Source organism: Eublepharis macularius, chromosome 6 (genome assembly GCF_028583425.1).
Source record: "Eublepharis macularius isolate TG4126 chromosome 6, MPM_Emac_v1.0, whole genome shotgun sequence".
In the NCBI taxonomy this organism is placed as follows: domain Eukaryota; kingdom Metazoa; phylum Chordata; class Lepidosauria; order Squamata; family Eublepharidae; genus Eublepharis; species Eublepharis macularius.
In genome coordinates, this window is record NC_072795.1 from 81,520,627 (window position 1) to 81,546,217 (window position 25,591).

Here is a 25,591-nt window from a genome sequence, read left to right on the forward strand (position 1 = left end):
ATCCTCTTCCCCACACTATTTCTTTTTTCCCTCCTCCTGGCCAGCCCATACCCTCATCTTTCCATGCTTCAACTCCAGCCCCCACAAAATGCAGTTTCAAACAGATACATCTCAACTCATTAGGAGACACCAAATTGCCTCGAGGTCGTGCAGTGCAGAATGATGGGACCCCAAGCCATTTCAGCACCAATCTGCGTGAATGCTCAGTATCATCAGCTTAAAGTGTGCCATGCAGAATGGGCCTGAGTAAACTAACACTGACATATTGCAAGAATATGGTAAAATCGTCCAAGAGGAAGAGACCTAGAGAGTCTATACTGAAATTGCTCAGGGGTTTGCTGGTTCCTGTATGGAGCCCCCCTCCACCAGCAGTGCATAAAGGATTGCTGTTTTGTTTCCTCTGTGTTAAGGGATTGCTCTCTTGTGGACTGGCTGTTTCTTTCCATTAAAGCTCTGTTTATCTTGCCAGAGTATCTTGCCTCTGAGTTTTCTTGACCTTCTAAATCCTCTGAGGAACCCCAGTCCCTGGCAGAACAGCTAGGCAATACCCAACCAACATTGCCAAGGATTCTAAGCCTTGGTTAGTGTCACTGTGGAGGAGGGGGAAGAGTAGAGGTCTAAAAAAAGGTAAAAGACAGGATGGAGGAGAAGCAAAAAAAAATAAAAACACAAAGTTAAAAGACAGAGAAGGGAATATAAAAATTACTGAATAAACTAGGAATTAGCAAATAAGCTACCAAAAACAGTTTGCTATCCAAGTAACTAATTTTTTTTAACAGATCTTTAAGGGAGAGGTGTGTCTGTGGCTTGGAAAGAGTTCTACACATGGAAGGTCTCACCTTCAATCCCTGGCATCTTCAGTTAACTAGTTAACTACTGGATTAACTACTAGGTGATGATAAACACCTCTGCCCAAGACTCTGGAGATCTGCTGCCACGTTAGACAATACTAACCTTAATAAAGCAATGATACAACTCAGTATAAGGCGGTTCCATGTGTTCAAATGGCAGGTAGTGGGGGAGAGAGAATCTGACTGACTGTGCCTGGGGAAGAAACAAAAAAAGTTAGGTAGGTGAGAGGGAGGGAGGAAAGGGGAGAAGCTGCTAGGAGGAGGGAGATCTGTAGATGGGAGAAGGAAAAAGGTAAGGAATAGGCTGCAGGGACTGTTGGGGAAGGGAAAGTGGTCAAGGAGTGAGGAAATTAGACCCCCCCCCATATGTCCTCACAGGTCCCTCATTTGTACATGATTATCTGTTGGCCCCAACAACTATAATCCATCTTTGAACTGTGTATCTACTTCTGATCTTAGCTTGTTGTAAGGGGAGTTTGCCGTTCTCAGACATGTCATGCACTGGAGCTGCAATACATAGGATCCCTCTGAATATGAATTATACTATTTCTAATCAACTAGAGGCCATATTATCCTGGAGCAATTTTGTCCCTTTCCAAAGCTGTTCTGTTCTGGGCTTTTTCATTCCCTTTTTGGAGGTCCTAGTGTTTAGTTAAGAGATTCTGGTCTGAAATAGCACCCTCTGTGTTCTCTTTGGTTAAGTCCAGCAACTGCTCCTTTGTATTCTTTGCCACATCAGTGATATGTTGTTAATAAAGTTCATTTATTGAATTTCCATGTAAAAATGGACTTTTAAATCAGTGTATTTCATGTTTAAGGTCTGTAGAAACATTTGGTGACTTGGATAGCAAACTTTTTTGGGATCTTATTTCTTAATTCCTAGTTCTTTCAATACATTGTACTGTCATCATGAAAAAACAGTCTTTGGAGTTGAGTTGAAATTAAATATGGTGCATTTTTCAAATTTAGCATTTAGGAATTTGATTGACAATTTTGCTCCCCAAATTCATTTTAGCATTACACAACATATATTTGAATATATTTGAACATTGAAGGTTCCTCAAGTCAAGCTGTTTGCAAAACTCAGATGATCATAGAGGAAATTCTGGATGTGCTAACTAAAAAAAATGGATACTAAGAATTTCCACATGCAAATTTGGTAATTCAGGGTAGAATTTATTTATTTTTCAGTTGGATGTTTAAATTAAAGCATTCCAAATCAGTTCCTAACAAACCAGCATTGTCCTACTTATGGTGGCCTGCAAATCATCCAAATTAATAATTTCCTGGCTGAACACAGTAAAGATATCATGTTTTAGGCCTTGCTGTTTCATAGACAAGATTACTGTCCAGTGTTAATATGGTAACTGTTCGTGTTGTACAACCTAAGTGTGAAGGAAGACTTCTGCTGGATCAGATCAATGTCTATTTAGTAAGTCCACTATCCTGTTTTTCACTACCAGGTCCAGAGAGTTCTAAAGCCTCAAACAGTTGCTTTCAGGTATCACAAAAGTATGCCAAACAGAGGAGGATATTTTCCTCTGTAGTAAAAATATCTATTTTCATGTAGTGGTGAAATTATCAAAGTGTGTTAAATCAACAACAAAATAGTTTAAGGAAGTGGGTTAAAATAACTTTGAATTAAATGTTAAAATGGGGAAGTTACTTCGATTAGTTTTAAGAAGTCAGAAATGGAAGAAGGGAGATTATCTGATTTTCTACTTCCTCACCTCACATTTGTGTAATTCTCAAGGTGAATGTTTTGCCTTTCAGATAAATTGTGTTCTTTCACTGTAAATACAGCAAATAGTTTTCAGTTGATTAGTAGTTGTGAATAAATAGATGCAACCCCATTGAAATATATGGTTTTACTTCCAGTCAAATCTGTTTTGGATTGTAAAAACCAACATGCAAGCAAATTTGTTTCAATTTGGCTTGTATAGGAGGGAAAAAGTTGATCCATAAAAAAGGCACATCCATTAGGAAAACAGATTGTAACTTTTGATAAAAACGAAAATTTATTTTATTCAAACCCACTTGTGGTTTCATGAAACCACCGAAGGCCTCACCTAGCCACTAAATATTTGCACAATAAGCGCTGCGTATTACAAAGGAAGGTGCAGCAATTCAGAGCCGAGTGGAGGAGGTGACGACGAGTGTCAGCGTGAGTCGCAGATGGACACTCCAGGAAAGGCAGCTGGCTTAAATGAGCTCTTTACACATTGCCTTCCTAGTATTTATCCCTTGCACAGCTGCTGCTGCAGCATCAGCCACGCCGGCGAGCCATCTGCAGTTAAAGCGGCGGCTTCATGATTGCCAAGGCAGGAGCGCTCAAAATGACCCCGGCTCTGAAAAAGGGGCTTCGCCTTCCTCTGAGCATCCTGATGCCTGCATGCAGCGCACCTCGCCCACTTGCCATGCACTTCATCTGAGTTGTTGCTGAGGGGGAAGCGAGAAGATTGACAAGAGAGCGGGGATTTGTGAGGGTTTTTTTTTAAAGGGGGGAGAAGAGACAGGAGGAGAGGTTTCACTGGGTGGCTCGCCTGGAGCAAAGAGTGTCCTAAAGGAGTCGCGGGGAGCGATAAGGATCAGGCGTGACGTCAAGGAGGAGTCTGGTAAGTGGAGCTGGCCAGAGGCGCCGGCAGCTCTCGAGTTCTGCTCGCTTTTGGTGGCTGCAGCCCAGGCAGCCACAGAAGAAACTGGGAACTGGAGCCGCTTGGCGGACGGCGACTCTGAAGCCTGGTCCAGGAAGGTAAGCGGAGGCTCTGGCGGGCGAGAAAAGCAGGGGCTAATCCGGTGAGCGGCGGCGTGGGAAAGAAAAGAGAATAGGCGGGAAAAGTTGAGGGCGAGGGGCGCGCGACCGCTTCCAGGGACATTCAGAAGGGTGGAGCTGGAGGAGATAGAGGGGTTGTCGTCGAGGTGGTTGAGGGGCTGAATAGCGAGGCAGGAATTGCTGGTAGCCGCCTTAGTCCAAAGCAGAATCTAAGCCATGGGATAATTTGTATTAGGACCAACCAAGATGATGTAAACGGTTGTCCAAGTTGTTACAATTTTTCATCATCACCCTAAGGATGATGGTTGGCCCAGGTTGATGAAGAGGCATGGAGAACTCCAAGGCTTGCACAGTGTGTTGGTTGTTTGGGCCGGTCCTGATAAAACGTATCACATGGCAGTTGAGGAGAGGAGGGAAATGAGCTTGCAGGAGTTGTGACCAACCAGAGTAAGAGGCAAATGAAGGGTAAGGAAGCTGGGATCCCAGGGACGCCCCCCCCCCCCAAGTCGTGATGAAGCTCAGTGCGTGACGACCTTGAGCCAGGCACAGTCTCTTAATTTATCTCACAGGATTATGGTGAGGATAAAATGGAGGAGAGAAATAAGTATGGTGCCCTGAGTCCCTTGAATATTTTTCAATGGGTAGCTATACTGGTATGCTATAGAACAGCAGGATTCAAGTCCAGTGGCACCTTAGAGCTTATACTCTGAAGATCTTGTTGGTCTCTAAGGTGCCACTGGACTCGAATTCTGAGATGCTTAGAGAAGGGATCGGATACAAATGTATTAAATAAATAGAAAACTGGACCCTTGGATTGGTGCCATTCCTATGGTTCCAAAAAACTGAAACTAGCACTTTTGATTTTATAATTTTGTCCCTGTCTGCCTAAAATTGAAAATGTTGATCTGTTGTTGAAGGAGTTATAATGTAAGAGAGTGATTGAATATGGACTGATTAATTAGAGAGAGAAAGTAGGGGTATGAGACCGATATGAGTAAAAAGCAGTGGTCTGGATCCTCCATGGCATTTCTTGGGCAGATGAATTTCAGTAGTGGAGTGTGACTTTCTCCCCTCACCCCTAAAGCCTAAAATGCCTGCTGCAGTGCTATTCCTGGGGGATAGGAGCAGCATTTCAGGGGGCATTTTGAGCTGTAGTTGGAGAAAGTGAGCTGTAAAGAGAAAGTAATACTTTGTGAGCAGAAATCATTCCATCTGTTGAGACACCTGATGGATCCAAGAAAGGGTTTCAGCAAAAGCACAAATCTGAAGTCTGTTTTTAGGGCCAAGGCTGAGCTTGGAGAGGTGTGGAGTAAGATAAATGTGCTTCTGAGTGCACTCAGTTCACCAATGAACAAAAAAAAATACATAGGATTTAGGAAGTAGACCTCCCTGGACTGGGTATGTGGCTTTTAAGAAAGCTTAATTTCCAGTACAATTGCTTTAATTGTCAGAGAGGACAGCAGTAGGAAACACAAAACACAAGGGCTAGTGAGCTACAAGTGAGGATTGGTATGAGATAGTTTACATGCCAATGCCTCTTTTCTGTTATGAGATGCATTTTAGGCTGTGGCAAATACCCATGTGGGCCACTTCTTATGAAAGGGAGCACCATTCACTCACTATTCCTTTACCATATTCTAATAAAGCTGACAATTATAACTTACTTGGAAGATGGTATCAAGGCAATCCCGTTGAAGTGATTGCAGGGGAAAAAAGTATTCTGGGAAAACAACCATGCTTACTGGCATTTGGGAATTTACGGCTAACGCTATACTAACTGTGTATTTTTTGTGTAGGAGATAGTTCCTACATCTTGAGTAGGGAAGGGTTGTTAAACCATTACACAGTTTATCCTAATCTTAGGTATAAAAGAAGAGGAACAGTCTGTAGTCATTGGCATGGTAAGTGCACCTTTTGGGGAGTTTGGGATGCATCTGCATTAAGCTGTTGTCTTTATCTTCCTGCTGACTCTTTTTCCTTGCTTTCTTTTGTGGGCTGCCGCCTTGTTGGTGCAGCTTGACTTCCAAGCGATGGAGTTAGAATTTTTGCAGGAGGGGGTACTTGTTTCTGAGGATCTCTAGGAAGGGGCTCTGAAAAAAAATGTGCTAGAAATATGACCTTCCTACTATAGCTGGCTGGCAGTTGTCAAGAAAAGTAGTTTAAAAAATTGAACGGTGAGAAATTAGAGCACAAATTTGTTGGGAGTGTAGGGTATACTACGCCCATATCTACTTCTTATGTCCCTGCATGCAGTATTTGGGATGCTGAATATTTGTAATTAGTAACGAAAGAAAATTCTGTTTTGAGAAAGTGGGCATTTGCTATCAGCTGACCATAGTACATGCTGGGAGACAGTTTTAAATTCAGTGCTGTATGCTCAGTGGTTTTTGCCTAAGGGAATATGTACAGAAAGATTAATTAACACAGAAGTAAAATGGCAGACAACACAAGCACAAAATATCTTGCATTTGTACTGGTACAGGCAACATTAATCTCTGCTTCTATTCTGTCTCTGTTTTCATAAGCTTAGGTAAGTAGCAGACTCCTGTCACTTCTATTTGTTGTTGTCCCACGTAATTAGACTTTGCCTTTTTGTATTAAGTTTTGTGGAAAGGGTAAATTGGTGAGATAAACCGGAATGGTAATATTGAGGAAAGCTGATTTTTTAAAAATTTTTGATCACAGAAAAATACTATTTTTTGTTACTGATCACAGAAAGATACTACTTTAGCTAGAGATTATGAGTAGATCCCAAATGCAGAAACAGAGTCTAACTCCTTAATATATCTTAAGAATAGAGCAAACACATGCCACTTTTGTGGCTGTAGATCAGGAATTGTGCTTTTCCTTAGGAAGAAAGCCATGAAAACAGCAAGAGATCCTGCTTTTTTATTTTGCATTAAATACCCTCTATGTTTGCAGAATAAACTCAAGGGAAGATTAAACCATGGCGTGGAGTGAATTCAATGTCCTCAGCTGGCTCAGAGAGAGTCGGCAATCTCGGAAACTAATATTGTTGATAGTCTTCATTGCATTGCTCTTGGACAACATGTTGCTTACTGTAGTTGGTATGTAGAATCTTTTTTAATTGTACATTCTACTTATTTAATATACATGAAAGCACACTGGTTGAAATGGATGGAATTGCTGCAGTCTTTAGAACCATATTCCTAAAATGTGTAAGTTTTTATCTACTACACAACTATTATGCTATCTTGCTTTTATTTATTTGCAGAAATTACTGATTCTTTTTGGTAATTTTTTTCATAAACCCCAAAACAATATTGGCCCAGTTTTATCTCTACCACACATTATTTCCTTTGTGGTCTTACAAACAAAATGACAGGGAAGATAAAACTTGAGATGCGTGTTTCCTCTTGATAGTATTCTTTCTTTGGTTTTGCAAAGCCGCAGTATTCAGTCAGCATTTAATTAACTTGCATGCCTGCTCGTTTTTGGGACCTAATATAAGTGAGAGAAATACATTCTGTTAGCATGTTTGAACTCAATGGGGGACACTACTGACTTCAGAGCAGTATGATCAGTATCAAAATATAAACCATCTTAAATCAACATGTCCCTGTATTTGCTTGAGTACTCATAAAAGCAAGGTTGGAACAAACATTAACTTCATATCACAAGAATCCTGCTTTAACTGTGTTGTGCCAGTTTAACTGCTTCAAGCAGTTGCTCATGTACTCAGTACTTCTTGAGGCTGCAGAAGAAATGTGTGAAACATAAAACCACTAACATGCAGCAGTTACTGAATTTGATATCCTCGGGCCTGATAAAGACCAACGAGAGCCAGGGTATTGTAGTGGCTAGAGTGACAGTCTAGGATCTGAACAACCCAGGTTTGATTCCCCACTCTGCTGTGGAAGCTTGCTGGGTGACCTTGGGCCAATCACATACTCTGAGCTTAAACTATCTCACAGGGTTGTTGTGAGGACAAAACAGAGGAAAGGAGAATGATGAAAACTACTTTGGATCCTCGCTGGGGAGAAAGGCAGGGTATAAATGAAGTAATGTAAAAATTAACTGTTTACTTATATGTATAAGTGTTTAAACAGTGGTTAATGCAATATTATTTTGTTTTAAATATTTTTATTTATTTTATCACATTTCTAGACCACCCTCCCCTTCAGACGGTTACATTTAGTTACATTAAATACCTTGCTAACTAATATGCTTAATGCTTAATATTTCTATTTATTAAATTAAGATTTCATTTTAAACAAACATGTAGCCCTACATAATGGGTTTCTTAAAACTGAATCTATAATCCTGCATCAGAAAGTAGCAGACCAGAAAATATCTGAGGTCAAACATTATAAATAGGGCACAGTGGGTCCTTATGTTATTATTGCAAATGCAGATTATACGTTTTAAAAATATAAATATTTATGCTATTAATACTTTGATTTTAATGGTTATTGTTTATAATTTAGTGGGTGTTTAAGTGATTTGTTATCTACCTTATGTCCATTTGGGAGAAAGGCAAACTAGAAACAGTAAATAAACAAGAAAAGATTATGGGCATTGATTTTCCATCTCATGGAAGAATTTAGTGCTGCCTGATCTGTAGCAACTATTGTTTCTGGAAAATCCTGATAATCAACTTGAAAAAACTGGCTCAGTTTGGAACTGATGCTAAACCATAATTTGGAAAGTTTGATTGGTTTGTTGTGACTTTGGATTGCCAAAACCATGGCTGGCAAACCAAAATGTAAAACGGTGGCTTGAACCAAGTTTGCAAGCCATAGTTTTTTCAAGCTCCAGTTTGCTGTGATGTGAGAATTGACACTATGCAACAATTTCTCTTTGCAAAAAAAAAGATTAATTACTGCCCAGTCTTTTTGTAGTACACAAGGCATGTGGGCTGTGCAGCCAGATGTCTTATATTATTTTCCTTGATAGTATAAAACTATTTCACTGTACACTTACATTGTTATGGAATTTTAGTTAGTATGCATGGTTGTCCAGAAAGATACATGAATGAGAAATTGAATGTGTTACTTGGTGATTTGAATCAAACTTTCATACTCTGAATTGTCTCTTCAGTGTTTCAAAATACTACTGATGAAGTGCTGATTCCCATTGCAGCATAAAGCACAGTTTGCAAAGTGAAAATGAAATCCATTAAATTGTGAATTGTGCAATGCTATGCTTCATGTCCACCCTTGCAGGATGCATTTTCTTACCATGTCACATTTATAATTGATGTTATTTGCTGAAATGAATAATACAATCTTCCATTGAGGGAAATATAGAATATATCATTTTTCCAAATACAAAATTTCAATTAATCTGGAATAGGAGACGTTTCTAACAAAGTTAACTGCTACTGTTTCTTGGTTAATGTATCACCATATTATTTGTTAGTAAGTAATATACATGGTACTTATATCAACACATAGGTTTCCTGACTAGATCTTTAAATAAATAGAACTTTAACCTTGGTAAAGAGAGAAATCTTTTGCAAGATACGCTATACAAGAATGGCTGTTTGTTTTATATTCCCTGATAAACAAGTTTTAGACTTTAGGTATTAATGTGCTTAGGATACATTTAAGATTTTAACCGTGCAATCAAAAACACCCTTCTCATGGACTTCAATGGACTTAGAAGGCTGTAACTTTGTTTAGGATTACACTGCAAACCATATCCTCTATTGACTCTTAAAATAGAGGAGCTTAAACATTGGTCTTTGCTCTCAGGATGATTAATTTGAAATGAAATCAACTGTTAGGCTTGGATCATTAATAAATTTCATATAATAAATTTCATTAGCACATCTTCCTTTGTAATTATAACTTTTTTGCATTTATAACTAATAAAATTATTATAACCAGTCATAAAAATCTAAAAACACTTAATCCTTTTTCATTTAAAACACTGTCGAACATTTTCTACATTATGAGAATGAACATAACTTGGGAGAAAGGACTTTTTAAAAATGAGCAAGGCCATTAATGAACATGGAGTAAAACTTAGTGTTTTAACTACCAAAGCATGGCTTCTGCTTCCCGTTTCCTAGCTCCTGCCTGTGTATTCCAAGCAATCTGTTTTATCACAGTGCATCACTAATGCTTTCATAGGTCCAATGACAAATAGGTATCTTTCTTCTGTTACACAGAAAGGTAGTATTACCTGCCTTTCAAACTAGAGATCCATTGATCTATCTACCTTCCTTGCACATTTTTATGCTGCCCTTCTATCCAAATACGGCTACCAATGTGGCCTAAAAGTGTTCCCCGTGCACTTTCTGTTTAACATGTAATCTTCTGGTATCAATCTACTTAAACCCTCTTATCATCCTGTGAGTGTTTGTGTGGCAGGATATGGCTCCCCCCCCTCTAGTTCTAATCCCTAATCCCATCCAAAAAGAAATGCTGGTACTCATACCTGTTTGCAAATACACTTTCTGCTATGAAGGCCCTTTCCATAATCTCTGATGTGGGGACTTTCTCTGACTGCTCAGTGGCAAGGGACACTTAAGTCTGTCTTTCATGTGTTCCAGGGTTAAGCTCCCTTGCATGAAGAGATTATGGCTGAAGTCTGGAAGACCTTGGCAAAATTAAACTAGGGATGCTAGTCCTCTTTGGCGGGGGGGGGGATTCCCCCTGCCTCTAGCTGCTGCCCCTGCCACCATTCAGATGGATGGCAGGGGGGGAAAGGTGGGGAGAGGTGGATTGGAAGTGAGGTAGTCTCAGCAGGGCTGATTCTTTTGTAATCAGTCCAATAGAAAATGAATACACTATGTTTAAACCAAAAGTGACATCATCAGGAGTGTGTGGAACGTGGAGTGATTGCCCCCCAAACAGACAGGAGTTTGAGAAACATATTGCTCCACGGTAAATTACCAAAGAATTTTTTTGATCTGATGGATAATTTGGGATTGGCTGATCTGTGGAGACAGAAAAAACAATGCAAGAGATTATACATATTTTTTCAGAAAGGCACAGATTCTTCTCAACAATAGACAAGATTTTGACATTGAGAGACTTAGCAACCAAGATTTCTAAAGTAGAGATTTTACCCCTAAGATCATAACCCTGTGACTATGACTTATAAGAGGAAAGTGGGCATTTTTAGATGGAGATTAAATGAAGTTCAGCTGCAAAATGAAATAACTGTTAAAGATTGTAAAACCAAGCTAAAGGAATTTTTTGAAATTAATTTGAATAAGGGCACAGATATGAAAGTTGTCTAGGATGAAAGTAAAGCTTTTATTAGAGGCTATTTAATACAACAGAACACTCAAATTAAAGAGAGAATCAGAAGAAAAGACAAAATATTTTAGATGAGATAAAAAGTAAAGAAGAATGAAAGAAATCTCCAAAAAATAAATATTTTGCAACAAATCAAGATTTTATAGCAAGATGTATTGTTGTTAACTTTAAGAGAAATGGGAACAAAATTGAATTATGTTAAACAGAATTGAATTTGCAAATAAACTGGGGGAATGGTTGGCATTGGCATATAAATTGAGAAAGGATAGAGAAAAAAATGATATTGAGAATACAAGAGGGAGATACTTTATTAACAAATATAGTACAGTAGTGGGTTTGAAGATTAATAAACAGAAGACTAAAATGTTAACAAAAATATGAAAATACAGGATCAACTGAAACTGGAAAATAAAACAGGGTTTAAAATTGAGGCAAAGGTAAAATATTTGGATATTATGCTGACAAATATGGATTGTATGTTGTTTCAAAATAATTACATCAATACTTGGAATAAAATTAAGAGACTTGGTAAGATGAGATAAAATTCGATTATCACTTTTGGGAAGAATAGCTATGATTAAAATGAATATTTTACCCAGACTGTTATTTTTATTCCAGACAATTCCAGTTTTGACAATGGAGGTGCCATTCAAACAGTGGCAGAAAGATGTATCTAGATTTATATGGCAAGGGACAAAACAAGGGTTAAATTTAAGGTATTGCAGGATGCAAAGGAAAGAGGATTGGGCTTACCTGTATAGATGAAAGAATGGATCTTGATAAAAAACAGAAGATTATTGGATTTAGAAGGATTTTTATTTGCGGTATGATAAAGCTAAGATTAATTCAGAATTTAATAACCATTATGTTAGGTGTGCCATTTTGAGAGTATGGAATAAATATAAACGGAGGATGTGCCAAAAATACCCCTGTGGCTATCGCTGCAAGAAGCACACTTTAGAAAGGAGATGGCAAGTACATTGGGAAATGGTTAACGTATTGTGCTATGTTGGAATTTTCACAAGATGAAGATTTATCAACAGAGGGAAATATTTGTCAATAGTTTTCTTATATGCAAATTTTGAAAGGTTTAAACTAGATGAGATTTTATGATTTTGAGCAATCGAAGACTGAATTTGAGATGGATCTATGTAAAAACGATGAACATGTTATTGTAAAAATGTGTAAAGAGCAAGAGGAAGAGCAAGTGAAAAAAATATGATTAAAGGGGCAAAAAATTGGATTGGAAATGCAGGAGTCTCCCCCCCCCCTTATTAGGGGGACCTTGGTAGAGGACCTAGCAACCCTAAATTAAACCCTATTTATTTGGCATATAAAGCAGCCCAGTTTATGAAATAGCTGTGAATTAGCTACCCTTCCAGGTAAAGTTACCAAAGAGCCTACATAGTATCTACTTGTGTATTTTGCTTGGTAAAGTGAAATATGATCTTATGTTTATGTTGAAAATGAAGTGCCATTTGTATGTCACCTCTAAACAATAGTTACATGTTTGTTCATTTGATTTTTCAGTGCCAATTATTCCCAGTTACTTGTATAGCATTGAACACACACAAAATGCAACAGAAGTCCAAACCATTGGGCCAGAGACAGCTTCATTTAACTTGGATAGTTTTCAAAGTATTTTCTCCTATTATGACAACTCTACAATGGTTACTGGAAATCATTCTAAAGGAACAAGGCTGGGAGATATTTATCATGCTCAGATACAGCAAATGGCAGTAAATATGACTAAGACATCCTCTGACTGCCACAAGGAAAACAAAGACCTGCTGAATGAAAATGTTCAAGTTGGCTTGTTGTTTGCCTCCAAAGCAACAGTGCAGCTCATCACTAACCCTTTCATAGGACCAATGACAAATAGGTATGCTTCTTCTGTTATGTAGAAAGGTAGCATTTAATTTGGATGTGTCATTTAATACATCTGCATTTCAAACAAGAGATTTGTCTTCTTCCTTTAATCATTCCCATTGCATTTATGTTCCCTAATATGTATTTGAATAGTACATCTATTGTATCTTGCATTATTTTCTAAATAACAGGGGCTTCCAGGAACTAGCTTTCATTTATTTTAAGTGTCTAGTTTGATTCCTCCTCTGCATGAACTGCATGTATTTGTGGAAAGAATGAGCACCCTTTTGGGCACTGACAGTAGAAATGGATGTGAGCTAGAAATGAAAAATTAATTATTCTACAGAAATGTATCTATCAATGTAAATCCAAAAAATGTAATAATAGGATTATAGATTCTCTGAATGTGACTTCAAACACTAGAGGCTTCTGTCTTTTTGTTGTATACTCAAAAAAGCCTGAGTCTTGCAATAAATTAGAAACTGATTAATTAAATTAGTAATTGACTAATTGAAAGGTGGTAGGATATATTAGTGAGAGGCCTGCACAGTGGTGCCTGTTTAATCTTCTTTTTTTTTAATCACAAAAGACTCTCTGATATAGTTGGCAATATTGACTTGGAGCCAGAAGATCAAATTAGCATCACGAGCTGACCAAAACATGAGCATAAATGTCTGCGGGCAGTGTCTGATATACAGGTGATGGGTCCCTCATAGGAATAGTTCTTTATTATTTTGTGTGACATTTGAGTTGCCAAGTGACCTGGAGAAAATGTCTTGTAATTTAATATGTGTCAAAATGGGCAGCTGAAGTTGGTCATATAACATCACCTAGTAAATAACATCCCATTATGCATCTATTAAAGGGATAAGGTGTTTTTCTACATACAGCAACTGTAAATCAACGAAGCCAAGAGCAAATCAGGAAAAACAAGTGCTAGCATCACAACACTCACAGCTACTCCCACAATAGCAACTCTGCTACCGTGCACCAATCAGAACCAAATTTGATGATGACAAACAGTTACCTTTCCACGTTGCGAATGTTGGACATTCACCTGTCTGATATAGGGAATTTGCATTGGAATTCTGTCTGCAGTTAACTGCTTATGATGATAATGTGTTAAGGGTCTGATTTGGTTAAGATTCTTTAAGGAAATATTCAGTCAGCATCAGTAGCAATGAGTAGTGTGGAATGCATGGTACTCTCCAAGAACAGTGGCTGAGCTCTCCATTGTCTTTTTTTAGTGCAGAGAGGTTATCTGCATTCCTGTTTGTCAAACAGAGATTTGGATTAAGCAATGCACTATACAATGTGTTTTTTGTACATGGAGAAGGAGAGATGGAGGATGTTCAGAAGTCATTGTAGCATGAGCTTTCTCACTTACACCTCCTTCCCCTTAATTATGTCTCTGAGGTGTATTGTCATTGTAGCCCCAGAGCATTTCGTTCCAAATGAAGATTTATCTGGACTAAAAGATTTGGAAAGACTCATGCTAGTGATGTGCTCTTTAGCTATTTGTGCATTTGTTCAAAGTTATTTTTTGCCAAGTTTTCTACCAACAAATTCTTGCTTGTGTGCTCATAGTCCTATAGACATGGTGAAAGAGCATTGGTGACCAATGTCACATGTCTGAATAAGCTATGTACTATTGTTTGGTTTCGAATAGTATTTTAGTATTGCGTGGATATTTAACATGTTTGGAAATTTTGAAGCCATAGGTGGGAGAACATGGAAGTTTAGGGGCAAATTGACGTATAGGCAGTACTTAATTTCCTGTCAAACCCAAACTTCTTTTCCTGATTGAACTACATAAAATGAATAATTTATAACTTAGTTATCATATAAAATTGTACTATGTGGCATATTTATGAATTTTTAAAATGTAAACATTAATTTTTTATAAGAAAAACAGAAATAGAAATTTTCTATAAGAAAAATAGAAAATTTCTGTAAGAAAGATGAAAGTAGAAGAAAAAATTCAATAGTAAACAAGTATATTATTTGGAAAGAAACTCTCTCCTAGAGTCACAATAGGTAGATAGGACTGGGAAGTGCACTATATAAAATTGGTATTTTGGGGTTCTGATACTAGAAATATGATAAATATCAGTATTACTGATATTTGGGTAAAAAAATATCAGTATAGTATTCAGATCTGGGTTTTATTTGGAAATCTGAATATGTTTGGCTCCATTATACCCTATGAGAGAATCTTTCTGGGGTGCTGGGATGTGTTTTTGGAGCTAACTACACCAAAATTGCAGCTGAATAAGGGCTGGCTGTCCTCTCAAGATCTCCTAAGTTTCAAGAACATTGGGTTAAGAGGTCCAATTCTGTGGGCCACTGAACAAAGCGCCCCCCCCCCGCCATTCTTCATGGTTTCCTATGGGGGAGAGAATCCAATGCTTTTTTCAGGGCAAAGAAGCCACGCCAACACACAACAAGCAACCAGCTTCCCAAAAAGAACTAACATAGAACAAGAGAATTCCATAACAACTACTCTGGCAGCAGAAGAAAGGCAAGGCATGTACTTAATTGCAGCCATTTGCAGCAACTTCCCCCTCCCGCTCCCCGGATTTTGGAGGCTTGGGGAAAAGGAGGGAGGGGAGATGACTTTCAGGCAGCAAGTTTGAGAGAGAGTGAGCTGTCTGTCTAGTGAGAGAATCATTGTGATTGGACAGACAGCTGTCTCCCCTTAACTTGCTGCCTAAGTTAGTCACCTTCCCTCCCCCTTCCACCAAGCCTTCAAAAGCCAATGGAGAATGGCTTGGTAGACCTTGCTCAGGGGCCCATACAATTGGACCCCTTGATCCAAACTTCTTTAAACTTAAGATGTCTTGAGATGACAGCCAGCCCTTGCTCCACTGCAATTTTGGTATAGTTTGCTCCAAAAATGGTCCCTCCACCCCCTGGAAAGATTCCTCACTAGGAAATAATGGACTTGGTTATTTCTGAATATATTTTAAATTAACTGGGTAATCAATACCAGTTTATCCCAAAATCCCACATTTTATTGTGATTCTCAAATCCCCCCCTCCCAAATACTGATAAGGTATTTTGGGGTATATTTTTGGACCAAGTGTACTGAACTGCATACCCCTAGGTAAGTTGGACTGCCGTCATGTTGGATATTTTTAATATATACAGACAAATACACCTTATAGCATAGTAATTGCTGCCAAAATTAGTACATTTTTAAATGATAGTATTTTGCATGTCTACAGGATGAGTTTTTTTTCTAGTATCCAGAAACTTCCCAATTTTTCCAGTGGAAATTTTTTTCCACTTTTTCATGTTATACATTTGGAATGAGTGACATACACATTTTGAGTGTGGAAAAACCTTGCATTTAGAAACATTTTATTCCTCCTAAAAGGGAAAATATCTCTAACAAGTTTTTTTATTGTTCCCCCAGGAGAAAAAAGCCTCAGGGAAAAACAAAAAACCCTGGTTTTCCCCCCTGAATTTTTTCTTTTTTGCCTCTGGGCTTTCACATCTGTAGCTTTACTCTGATTGGCTGCTGCATTAGACTCCTACCCTCCAGCATGACTAAGGAGAGGGAAGTATACTGGGGCTCTCCACTGACTGCAATGGAATTGCTTTTTTTATTTCCATTGCTTTACTTTTTTTTAAATTTATTTTTTTTAAATTATGCCCATTCTCCATTCTAAACTCTTAACTACTTACCCCTCTATAATGATGATATATTGATGGTGTAAGGGTTACTGCAGTGATCTGTTACCTGCATAAATTCACCTCAGTAGCATCAATTCATTATGCTGGGGTAGGAGTTTACTCTGCCAGCATCTTGCCTAGCAGGCATAACTTAGTGATTGGGGCACTGTAAAAATGAATACTTGATGCAGTATTCTTTCCAGCTATCCAGCAGGTCTGTTGGTGAACTATGTTACTCTTATTTAGTGTTAACGTAATTTAGTTTCACTGAGGTTAACAAGAAGCATTAACATTAGCAGTCCTATGCGTATCTACACAGGAAGAAATTCTGGATCTCAGACTTCTTTAAATGTCAGTATATAAAAAGATGAACAGGTTAGTTCAAATAGAGTAATATTAAAAGCTGATCTATATGGAGGCAATATCATGTTTGTAAGGCAGTTAAAGAAGTCAGAACTTAGCATAGATCCTAAGTATTGCAGTTTATTCAATTTTAACAATGTATATATAGTTTTTAAACAGCAGATTTTGTATATACTAATAGCTAGGTTCTCAAAATATGGAGGAGTGTTGGCTCATTGGGCTCTGTGTGCATGTGTGTGCATGTGTTTCCAGGTTACAGAGTAGTGGCCCAGTGTGCAGACAGAACCCTTAGAAACTTCATATCTAATACACATAGGGGTTGCAGAGGCAGATCCATGTTGCTTTGCATGGATATGCTAGAGTCCAAAGATCAGGGCAAGTGGTGGAGGAGCAATCGGTGCCAAAGATCTTTTTTGACTAAAGATCAGAATAAGGAACTTGGGAATCAGAACTGTGGCAAGCTTCATCTCATCTGGTGGCTGATAACAGCTACAGTATTACATGTTGTCTCACTCTCCTGGAATGTCACATGCAAGGCTAAGTGTAGAACACTCTTTGCCAACCAGGTTAGAAGGTCCGAGAATTAACTTATAAATATTTTCCATATGAAGTAAATTATTGTTCTTAACACATGTAATATGGGGACAATAACATAAATTACAAGTGAGGAAACAACAAGAACATGCAAGGGCCATCTCATTTTCCTCATCGCCTCTCTGTCTGATTTCACTTTCCTTGAAAGCCCCAATTGCCTTTCTCCTTTTTCTGATTCCTTTTCTCCTTCCCACCCACCAGCCAATCTACTTTTATCTGTCCCTCTGTCTCCAGCATTTCTTGCCCCCCCCCCCCGGCAGTCTCTGCCCAGGAAAACTATAGCCAAATTGTGCAGTGTTGTCTTCCAAGATGGGCCCAGTGCACAGTAGGGATAGGGTTGATAGGTGTCTGGTTTTTGCCTAGACAGTTGGGTATTTTGGAGGACTATCTGGGAAAAACATACTCCAAACACTGGGCACGTGGTCTGGCCCCTCCTCCTCCCTGTCAGATGCCTAGCCTGGCCGCCTGGCCTTCTGCAGCTGCACAGTACTGCCTCCAGGCCGGGAAAGTGGCTCCAGTTCATGACTCCAGTCTCAAGCTTTAAATATCATCAGATCATGGCCGCTTTGTTGTTAGTATATAAGATTGAAATGTGTGGGATCTGCAAGACTCACAGGGTGGTGGTGAGAATCCAATCTCATCCTTTTATTCCGATTCTCCCCCCAACTTAGCAGCTATATATATCCCTTCCCTTTTCACCCCTACCTTTGCTTGCTTGCACATGAGAAATTTCCCTCCCTTTTTGCCCCACTTACCTTGCTCTCCCTGCCTCCACCTCATTGCTGACCCTTTCCATCCCTTTTTCAACCTGTCCTCATTCTATTGTCCTTCCCCACTGCTGTCATTGCCCCTGCCTCCTCCTGAGCTCACCTGGCAGTTTCATCTCTCTTTCTTCCCACCACCTTACGTGTCCACTCACTGTCTTACTCAACAGCCAGCCCAGCCACTCACCCTGCTGCAGCATTGCCACCACCTTCCAGGCTCATGGCAGCACCCCTTCTCCTACTCATCCTGCTGGTTTTGCTTCCTTTTGCTGCCACCCTACTGCCTTTCCCCCCTTGCTCTTCTGCTGCTGCCTCTTACTATTCCTGCAGTTTTTCTTCCCTGACTACTTCTCCACTGCCTCACCCATCCACACCACCACTGGCTTCTCCCTTCCCTGCTGCCTGTCGTCCTAGCTCTGCCTCCCTCCTCAGTGCCTGCCCTGCCTGCCCTGCCATCTCAGGAAAAGCAGCAATCGTGAAAGCTTGCTAAGATGTCTAAATCAATGCCATTTAACCTTCAATAAAATATTTACTACAAAAGTGTGTCTATTTTATGGGTACAAGTCATATGTCCAAAATACACATTTGTGAAAATATACGCAACTCACTTTACAATGAATCCCTCTGTAACAATAAAGTGCTAGTTCTTGACATACAGTAAATACATTTCTTAAATATAATTCATAAATATATCAGTAAATAATTCCATATTGCACTAGTCCATACAGTGCTACAGTCCCAAAATCCAAAACAGCATGCTAGGAAATAAATGTATTTAGAGACCCATATTTCCCTCATAATCTTCAGTGGATCATATCAAAATCCAGTTTCAGGTCCAAAGCTGCTGTTGTATATTTTTTGTCAGTTATTTCTTTCTTTGTAGAGCCCAAAAGTCAATCAGCTGTGAGCTAACCGGTCATCCAGTGCATTTGTCCTGTTCATTGTTTTTTTTTCAAAGTAGTCATAATATGGAATATTCATGTAGCTCAAACTCGTAGAGAAACCTTGTTGCAAAGCTCCTGCATGAGGCCGAGTCTGCCTCTCACTTCTCCTGCTCCTTTCCTTCCCTGACTTCTTCCCCACTGCCTCATCCATCTACACCACCACTGGCTGTTCCCCTCCTTGCTGCCTTGTTGTTGTAGCTAAGCCTCCCTCCCCACGTCCTGGCCTGCCTTCCCTGCTATCTCTACAGCTGCCACGTTCTCCCTCATGCAGACTCGTCTCTTCACTGCTGTGTTGGTTGGTTCTTCTCTCCCTGCTGCCAAGCGTGCCTCCCTCCCTCAACTGCCAGCCAGCTGGTTCAGTGACAGTGGCTGTGTTGCCTCTGGTTAGTGGATTAAAAAACAATTCCTGTTTCCATCTTTGGATCTTTCGGTAAGCCTGGGGACTCCCCCCCCCAAGCTCGTAGAAATATCTCCTTTCTCTGGATGCAAGTATCTGCAGATGGGGCCATGTTGAGAATTAAGTAGATTGACTGGGCTGAGCTCCATCTCTATCTGAAAAGCAGCATTATAAAGTCCTTGAATATTGGGTGTGAGTACTGTGCATATGAGTTTTCTCTTTTTTATTCTTTACAGAACAGTTAAAATTTGCAGTATTCCCCAAGGAGTATTTATTTCAAGTTGGCTTATGTCCCTTTAATTTCATATCAGGATAACATTTTTTTCTATTTTCCACTTATTTTAATATCTATACGGCCTCATTCATTACCTACTGCCTTTTGTAGTAGTCTTTTTAATGAATTCTTTACATTGTTTTGAGAATAAAATGAAGGAGAAGATGTAATCCACTTTGAATTTTCACTGGGGAGAAAGGTGGAGTATAAATGAAGTGCATATGTTCTTACCTGTCTCAAGTTTTTCGAGTGAGTTGGGGTATAAATTTAATTTTAAAAGTTTCCTATTAGGAAGAAATAAATAGGAGACCTGGACAGATTTGTAGGGGACATCTTATTTTCTGTCTCCCCCTACCCCACTGTTTCCTCTTTCCCTTCCCTGACAGCCTCCTCTTTTCCTGTTTCCTTTATGCAGCCTCCATTGCATCAGCTAGCTCACGCCCGGCAAAATTGTTTAATGTGGTTTGGTCTTTGGTCTCCTTGCCAGAGGGAGGCTGTCAAATTTTGAATTTGGATATTAGCTGTGAGGCTTTTGGGAGCTTTTTTGCTGATTATATCTTGTCTCTCCGCTGCGACTTGCCAGCCATAGTTGATTCAGTGAATGAGCTAGAGACCCCTTGGCCGTCTTCGGGGCCGATATTTGATCATTTCAGCCCACTCTCTGGGGAGGAAATTGACAGGACCCTGCGATCAGTTAGGCCTACCACATGTCCCTTGGACCCATGCCCATTGTGGCTGGTAAAGGCCAGTGCCGAGGGGCTGCGGTCCTCACTGGAGGCCATTGTTAACCTGTCCTTAGGCTCTGGGGTTTTTCCTGGGCCATTAAAGGAAGCTGTAGTGATGTCTCTTTTAAAGAAACCATTGCTGGACCCCACTGACCTGGTCAATTACTGCCCAGTTTCGAATCTCCCGTTTCTGAGAAAGGTGATTGAGCAGGCGGTGGTGGAACAGCTGCTGGGCTTCCTGAAGGATGTCTCAGCCCTAGACCTCTTCCAGTCCAAGTTTCATCCTGGACATGGGATGGAGACATTGCTGGTTACCCTCATAGATGATCCTCGTAGACATCTGGATCGAGGTGGCTTGGCGCTGCTGATATTATTGGATCTGTTGGCAGCGTTCGATACAGTTGATTACCATCTTTTGACTCACCACCTTGCTGATGTGGGGATACGAGGGACTGCCTTACAGTGGCTTTTTTCTCTGTGGTTGGGGACAGAGGGTGGTGCTTGGGGAGAAATTGTCCCACAGGGAGCAATACTCTCCCTGTTATTCTTTAACATCTACATGCACCCCCTTGCCCAGTTGGTGTGAAGTTTTGGACTTGGGTGTCATCAATATGCAGATGACACCCAATTGTATCTGATGATGGACGGACGGCCCGGCTCAGACCCAGATGTCCTGGAACATGCTTTTGCATCCGTGACTGGTTGGTTGAAGCAGAGTCAGCTGAAACTGAACCCGATGAAGACGGAGGTCCTGTACTTGAGCCATGGGGGATTAGGTTCGGCTCTGGCTCCCAGCCCTCGATGGGGCACCGTTAGTGCCAGTTCTCAGGGTTAAGAGCCTGGGGGTGATCTTGGATGCCTCCCTGTAAATGGAGGCACAGGTCAGGAAGGTCACAGCGGTTGTCAGGTCCTCTTTTTTCCATCTATGGCAGACCAGGCAACTTGTCTCTTACCTGTCAACCCATGACTTAACTACAGTGATCCAAGCAACAGTCATTTCTAGGCTAGATTACTGTAACTCGCTATACGCGGGGCTGCCCTTGAGCCTGACCCGGAGATTACAGCTGGTACAAAATGCAGTGGCGTGTGTTATTATGAGAGTGTCAAATAAGGTGCATGTTAACACTTTTTATGTGAGCTGCATTAGTTGCCAGTGGAGTACCGGATCAGATTCAAGGTTCTGGTATTGACCTATAAGGCCCTGTGCGGACTGGGACCAGGGTATCTAGGAGACCGTCTCTCCCCATATATCCCCCAGATGACACTCCGATCAGGGGACAAACAGCTGTTGGTGGTCCCTGGCCCCAAGGAGGCCCGCCTAGCCTTGACTAGAGCCAGGGCCTTTTTGGTCCTGGCTCCCACCTGGTGGAATGCTCTGTCTGCTGAAATCAGGGCCCGGCAGGACCTACTATCTTTTTGCTGGGCCTGCAAGACAGAGTTGTTCTGGCATATGGCTGAGGCTGGGTCTCCTCTGGCCTGGAAAAAAAGGGTGTATAAATCTTAACCCTCCCTGTGAAGGCTGTCCACCATCCTGTTTTAAATGTGTTGTTTTTAATGAATATGAATTTTTAATTGTATTTTTAATATGTTGTTATCTGCCCTGAGCCCACTCGCGGGGAGGGCAGAATACAAATTTGAAATAAATAATAAAATAAATTCCCACACTCGAGCTAACCTGTCTTTAGTTTCCCCTCCCACCCATCTTCACCTTCTCCTTCCCTCCATCTCACGCCTTCATCCCAGGAAATGTTTGGCCAAGTTGTGCAGCAGTTCATGTTGCTGGGCCCAGCCAAGTCATGTGGTGGCTGCTCTCAGGCCCAGCTGCATTGTGTGAGTTGCGAGTATTAGGAATTAGTTGTCTTTCGTTTATGGTAGCAGAGTTATTTAGTGAGAAGCGTTTAACCCAATGTGCATTAATTAATCCTCAGACAAATTGTCTGGTAGCAGAGTTATTTAGTGAGAAGCGTTTAACCCAATGTGCATTAATTAATCCTCAGACAAATTGTAGAAAGGTAGAACTTACAGTTTTATTGAGGTAGATTCCATGATCCATAGCAATATCTTGGAGAAGAGAGAAAGAGTCCTAATCTAAAGAGTCACTTTCCCTATCAATAAACCACAGCCTGAGTCTGGCGGCGAGGTTGAGGTGCAGGTCTGTGGATGAGGCCTTCATGGCAGGAGCTCAGTGAAACACATCTTCCTCCTTGGAAGACCATGGAGAAATCTCCCAAGAGGCACAGAGACAGAGGAGGAGTCAGGAGGAGGTGTTCCCACTGTAGACAAAAAGAAGCAGTTTACTATCAAAAGAGTTACATATACACACAAAGAGACATGCAGCGCCCCCAATGTCCAAGGCATGCTGAGCTGCCTATTCCATCAATAAGTTGCCAGCAAGTCCTTTTCTATCAGGAACATGGCAGAGGAGGGAGCAGGACATTTTCCAGGGCAGTTTTGGCCTCTCAGTTCACACCTGCTCCTTCAACAGTTTTTCTTGGAAGTCTTGGTGATATTGTGGTTGCCTTGCAACTCTTAGAATGGTTACTGAGATCTCTAAAGCTCCATAAACATTCTTTTATTAACGCTACAGTTGTTGTTTCTATTATTTTGGCACATTTTGATTGTCCATTTTTAAAAAAAAAATAATGGCTGGTTCTGAATTTAACTATTATTAAAGATAGTACAACTTAGGTGAAATAAGCTTACTCTATGGTAACGTAAAGCAGAAGTGGATCCCACCTGTAGATCCCACCTGTAGCAACAGGTATTTTCCTTTTCTTGATTCATTTAATTGAACCTCATCAGGGTTTTTTGGTCATCATATTTTCACTTCCAGACAGTCTTGTAATTTTGGATCTATCTTAGCAATTTATACATGCATCATCAGTATCTCCCTTGCTTTCTCTTGGTCTAATGATGACTACTTTTTCCAAGATCAATAAAATATTTGTGAAAACTTTTAGCTTCAGAATGACCATTGATACATGTTTCCCATTACGGGAGCATACTTGCTTTAGAACCTCCTGATATTTTGTGCTAAGCTCTAGCTCCCATAGCAGCCATTTCACGGTCACTTAATGGCAGTAGTTATGTGGTGGTGCCTACTATCTTTTTTCAAAATTCCAAAAGTGCTTACAGGCTTAACAAGTTTGAGGACTCCTGCCGTAGACTGGGATTTTCCCACGTACATGACTGACTCCTGTTTTTCTGGGCACTTAATATGCTAGCATCAGAATTGCATTAAGCACAGAGGTTTCACATATCTTCTCTCCACATTTTTCAGTTGCTACCTGTTTATTTTGTTACAGATGTTCCTTTAAAAATTGGGATATTTGAATGAGGGTGTGGTCATCATTGGTGGTGTCAAACGCCTACTCCACTTCTTTGTTTTGCGTGTGTTATATTGATGTACTGCTAGAAGGGGCTAGGCATATGTGTGTATAGGAATTATAATATTGTCTCTGTTGAAAAATATCCTCCATTATAAGGTTCACCCCAGTATTTGGATGCTTGGGTCTGCAAACTGGTTTTTAAAAGTTTTCTTGTTGACAAACAACAGGCAGAGGAAGAGTCAGTTGCTAACCTATACAATCAGTTGCTTTCAAGAAGCCTGTACTTAATGATTTGTCATGTCGCGCTAGCAGGCTGAGAACAATGAAGTGGGCCTGCGACAATCTGCACCTAAATCAAAAGTGATATAAATACTCCCCAACCCCATAAAATATATTCCTATGAAAAATAAACATAGGAAAGCAGAGGGACAGTGAATATCAAGGCACAGGCATATCTTTTAGAGATATATTGCTATCCAGGAGGGTTTTTAAAAAAAAAATTAAGACTTGGCTGCACAAGTGGAAAAAAACTTTATTTCGATGGGGTGGAGGAAGGAAGGGTTGAGGCATATCAAGAAAGCCAATATCAAAGGTAACTAGTGAAAGCTGAGGGGCTGGAGAGAGCGACAGGCACTCCTGTACCTTTGAAAGTGCAAGGAAGCAAATGGCCGTGGCAAGAACAATTTGGGGAGTGGAGGGAGAGAGAGAGAAAGTTACCAGACACTGCAAGCATGCAGGGAAGGCAATGATCGCTCTTGTACCTTCTTATAGCAATGTATCTCGATCAGGTGAGTATTTTTTTTATAAAAGAAAACAATACTTGAAATAAGGGATAAGAATTCCTTATTACCAAAGTAGGGGAAAGAAAGCTCCGGGTGGGATTTTCCCACAATCCTGGTCCAATCAGTGGAAAGCAGACAGGAAACAACAGAAGTGCAGTAGACATTTCACACTTGAACAAACCACTCAAATTTGATTTCTAGAAAAATATTGGGGTAAAAGTGGTTGCAAATGTACCAACCCCCTCTTCCTTCAAACCTCCAGGAACAGTGCAAGACAAAAACTAATGGCTCAAAAGAACATGCGGAAGTCAGGAGATACAATGTGTTTAAAGTTAGGGCGAAGCTACAAGTGACGAATGACACTTGAATGGCAAGTGTATTTCTCCCTGTTCACTTGCGCTCCACTCAATCCGCTTGCCGTTCAAGTGTCATTCGTCACTTGTAGCTTGGCCCTCAGGTAGTGAATTCTGTATTAGGCTTGGAATAAAAGCCACTGGAAGGTCCAAGTAAATTGTTTCGAATTTGCTGAACAAAGATGTAAATGCAATATATTTAAAAGGAAAAATAATAAGAATAAACGTATTGGTTTTGTTTTCCAGAATAGGCTATCAGATTCCTATGTTTACTGGCTTCTGCATCATGTTTGTCTCAACAATTAGTAAGTGTGGGTTTTTTCTTTTTTCTATGCCAAATATTGCAGAAGAAGGGGAATAGAAAAGAAATATACTTTTCTGCCATGTTGCAGGATCTGATAACCCTCAGCTGTGTTGAGACCTGAAACCTTCACCAGGGAAACAGGGCCATTAGCTAGAAAAAACATCAATTAATTTAGAGATGCTTCTCATGCTATGGAACCCAATTGTTCATACCAATGTAGTGTAGAAGTGGCTATTTTATGGCTTAGATCTTGCAAAGAGCCAGTGGAAGATGCTAACAATCCAAGATATTCCCTGCCCTTCCCGCCCCCAGCACTTTAAAGCTCCAGGTAAATTGATTCCTGGGTTGTAGGGACTTGC

The 25,591-nt window shown here is 40.2% G+C and overlaps 1 protein-coding gene across 3 annotated transcripts in view; it reads left to right on the forward strand.

Annotated features, from left to right (window-relative positions):
• Positions 1 to 3,395: 3,395 nt before the first annotated feature.
• SLC18A2 (solute carrier family 18 member A2) overlaps positions 3,396 to 25,591 on the forward strand; it is a 44,933-nt gene continuing 22,737 nt past the window's right edge. The window contains exons 1-4 of one of the 3 annotated variants that reach the window (XM_054982080.1): positions 3,396 to 3,603; positions 6,547 to 6,692; positions 12,387 to 12,738; positions 25,175 to 25,233. In XM_054982080.1, coding sequence (XP_054838055.1) covers positions 6,572 to 6,692; positions 12,387 to 12,738; positions 25,175 to 25,233 — 532 coding nt within the window. In that variant the 5' untranslated portion in view covers positions 3,396 to 3,603; positions 6,547 to 6,571. Of the gene's footprint in view, positions 3,604 to 4,140; positions 4,201 to 5,497; positions 5,526 to 6,546; positions 6,693 to 12,386; positions 12,739 to 25,174; positions 25,234 to 25,591 lie in introns of those variants that run through there. The other 2 variants (XM_054982081.1, XM_054982082.1) reach the window with 2 other exon arrangements.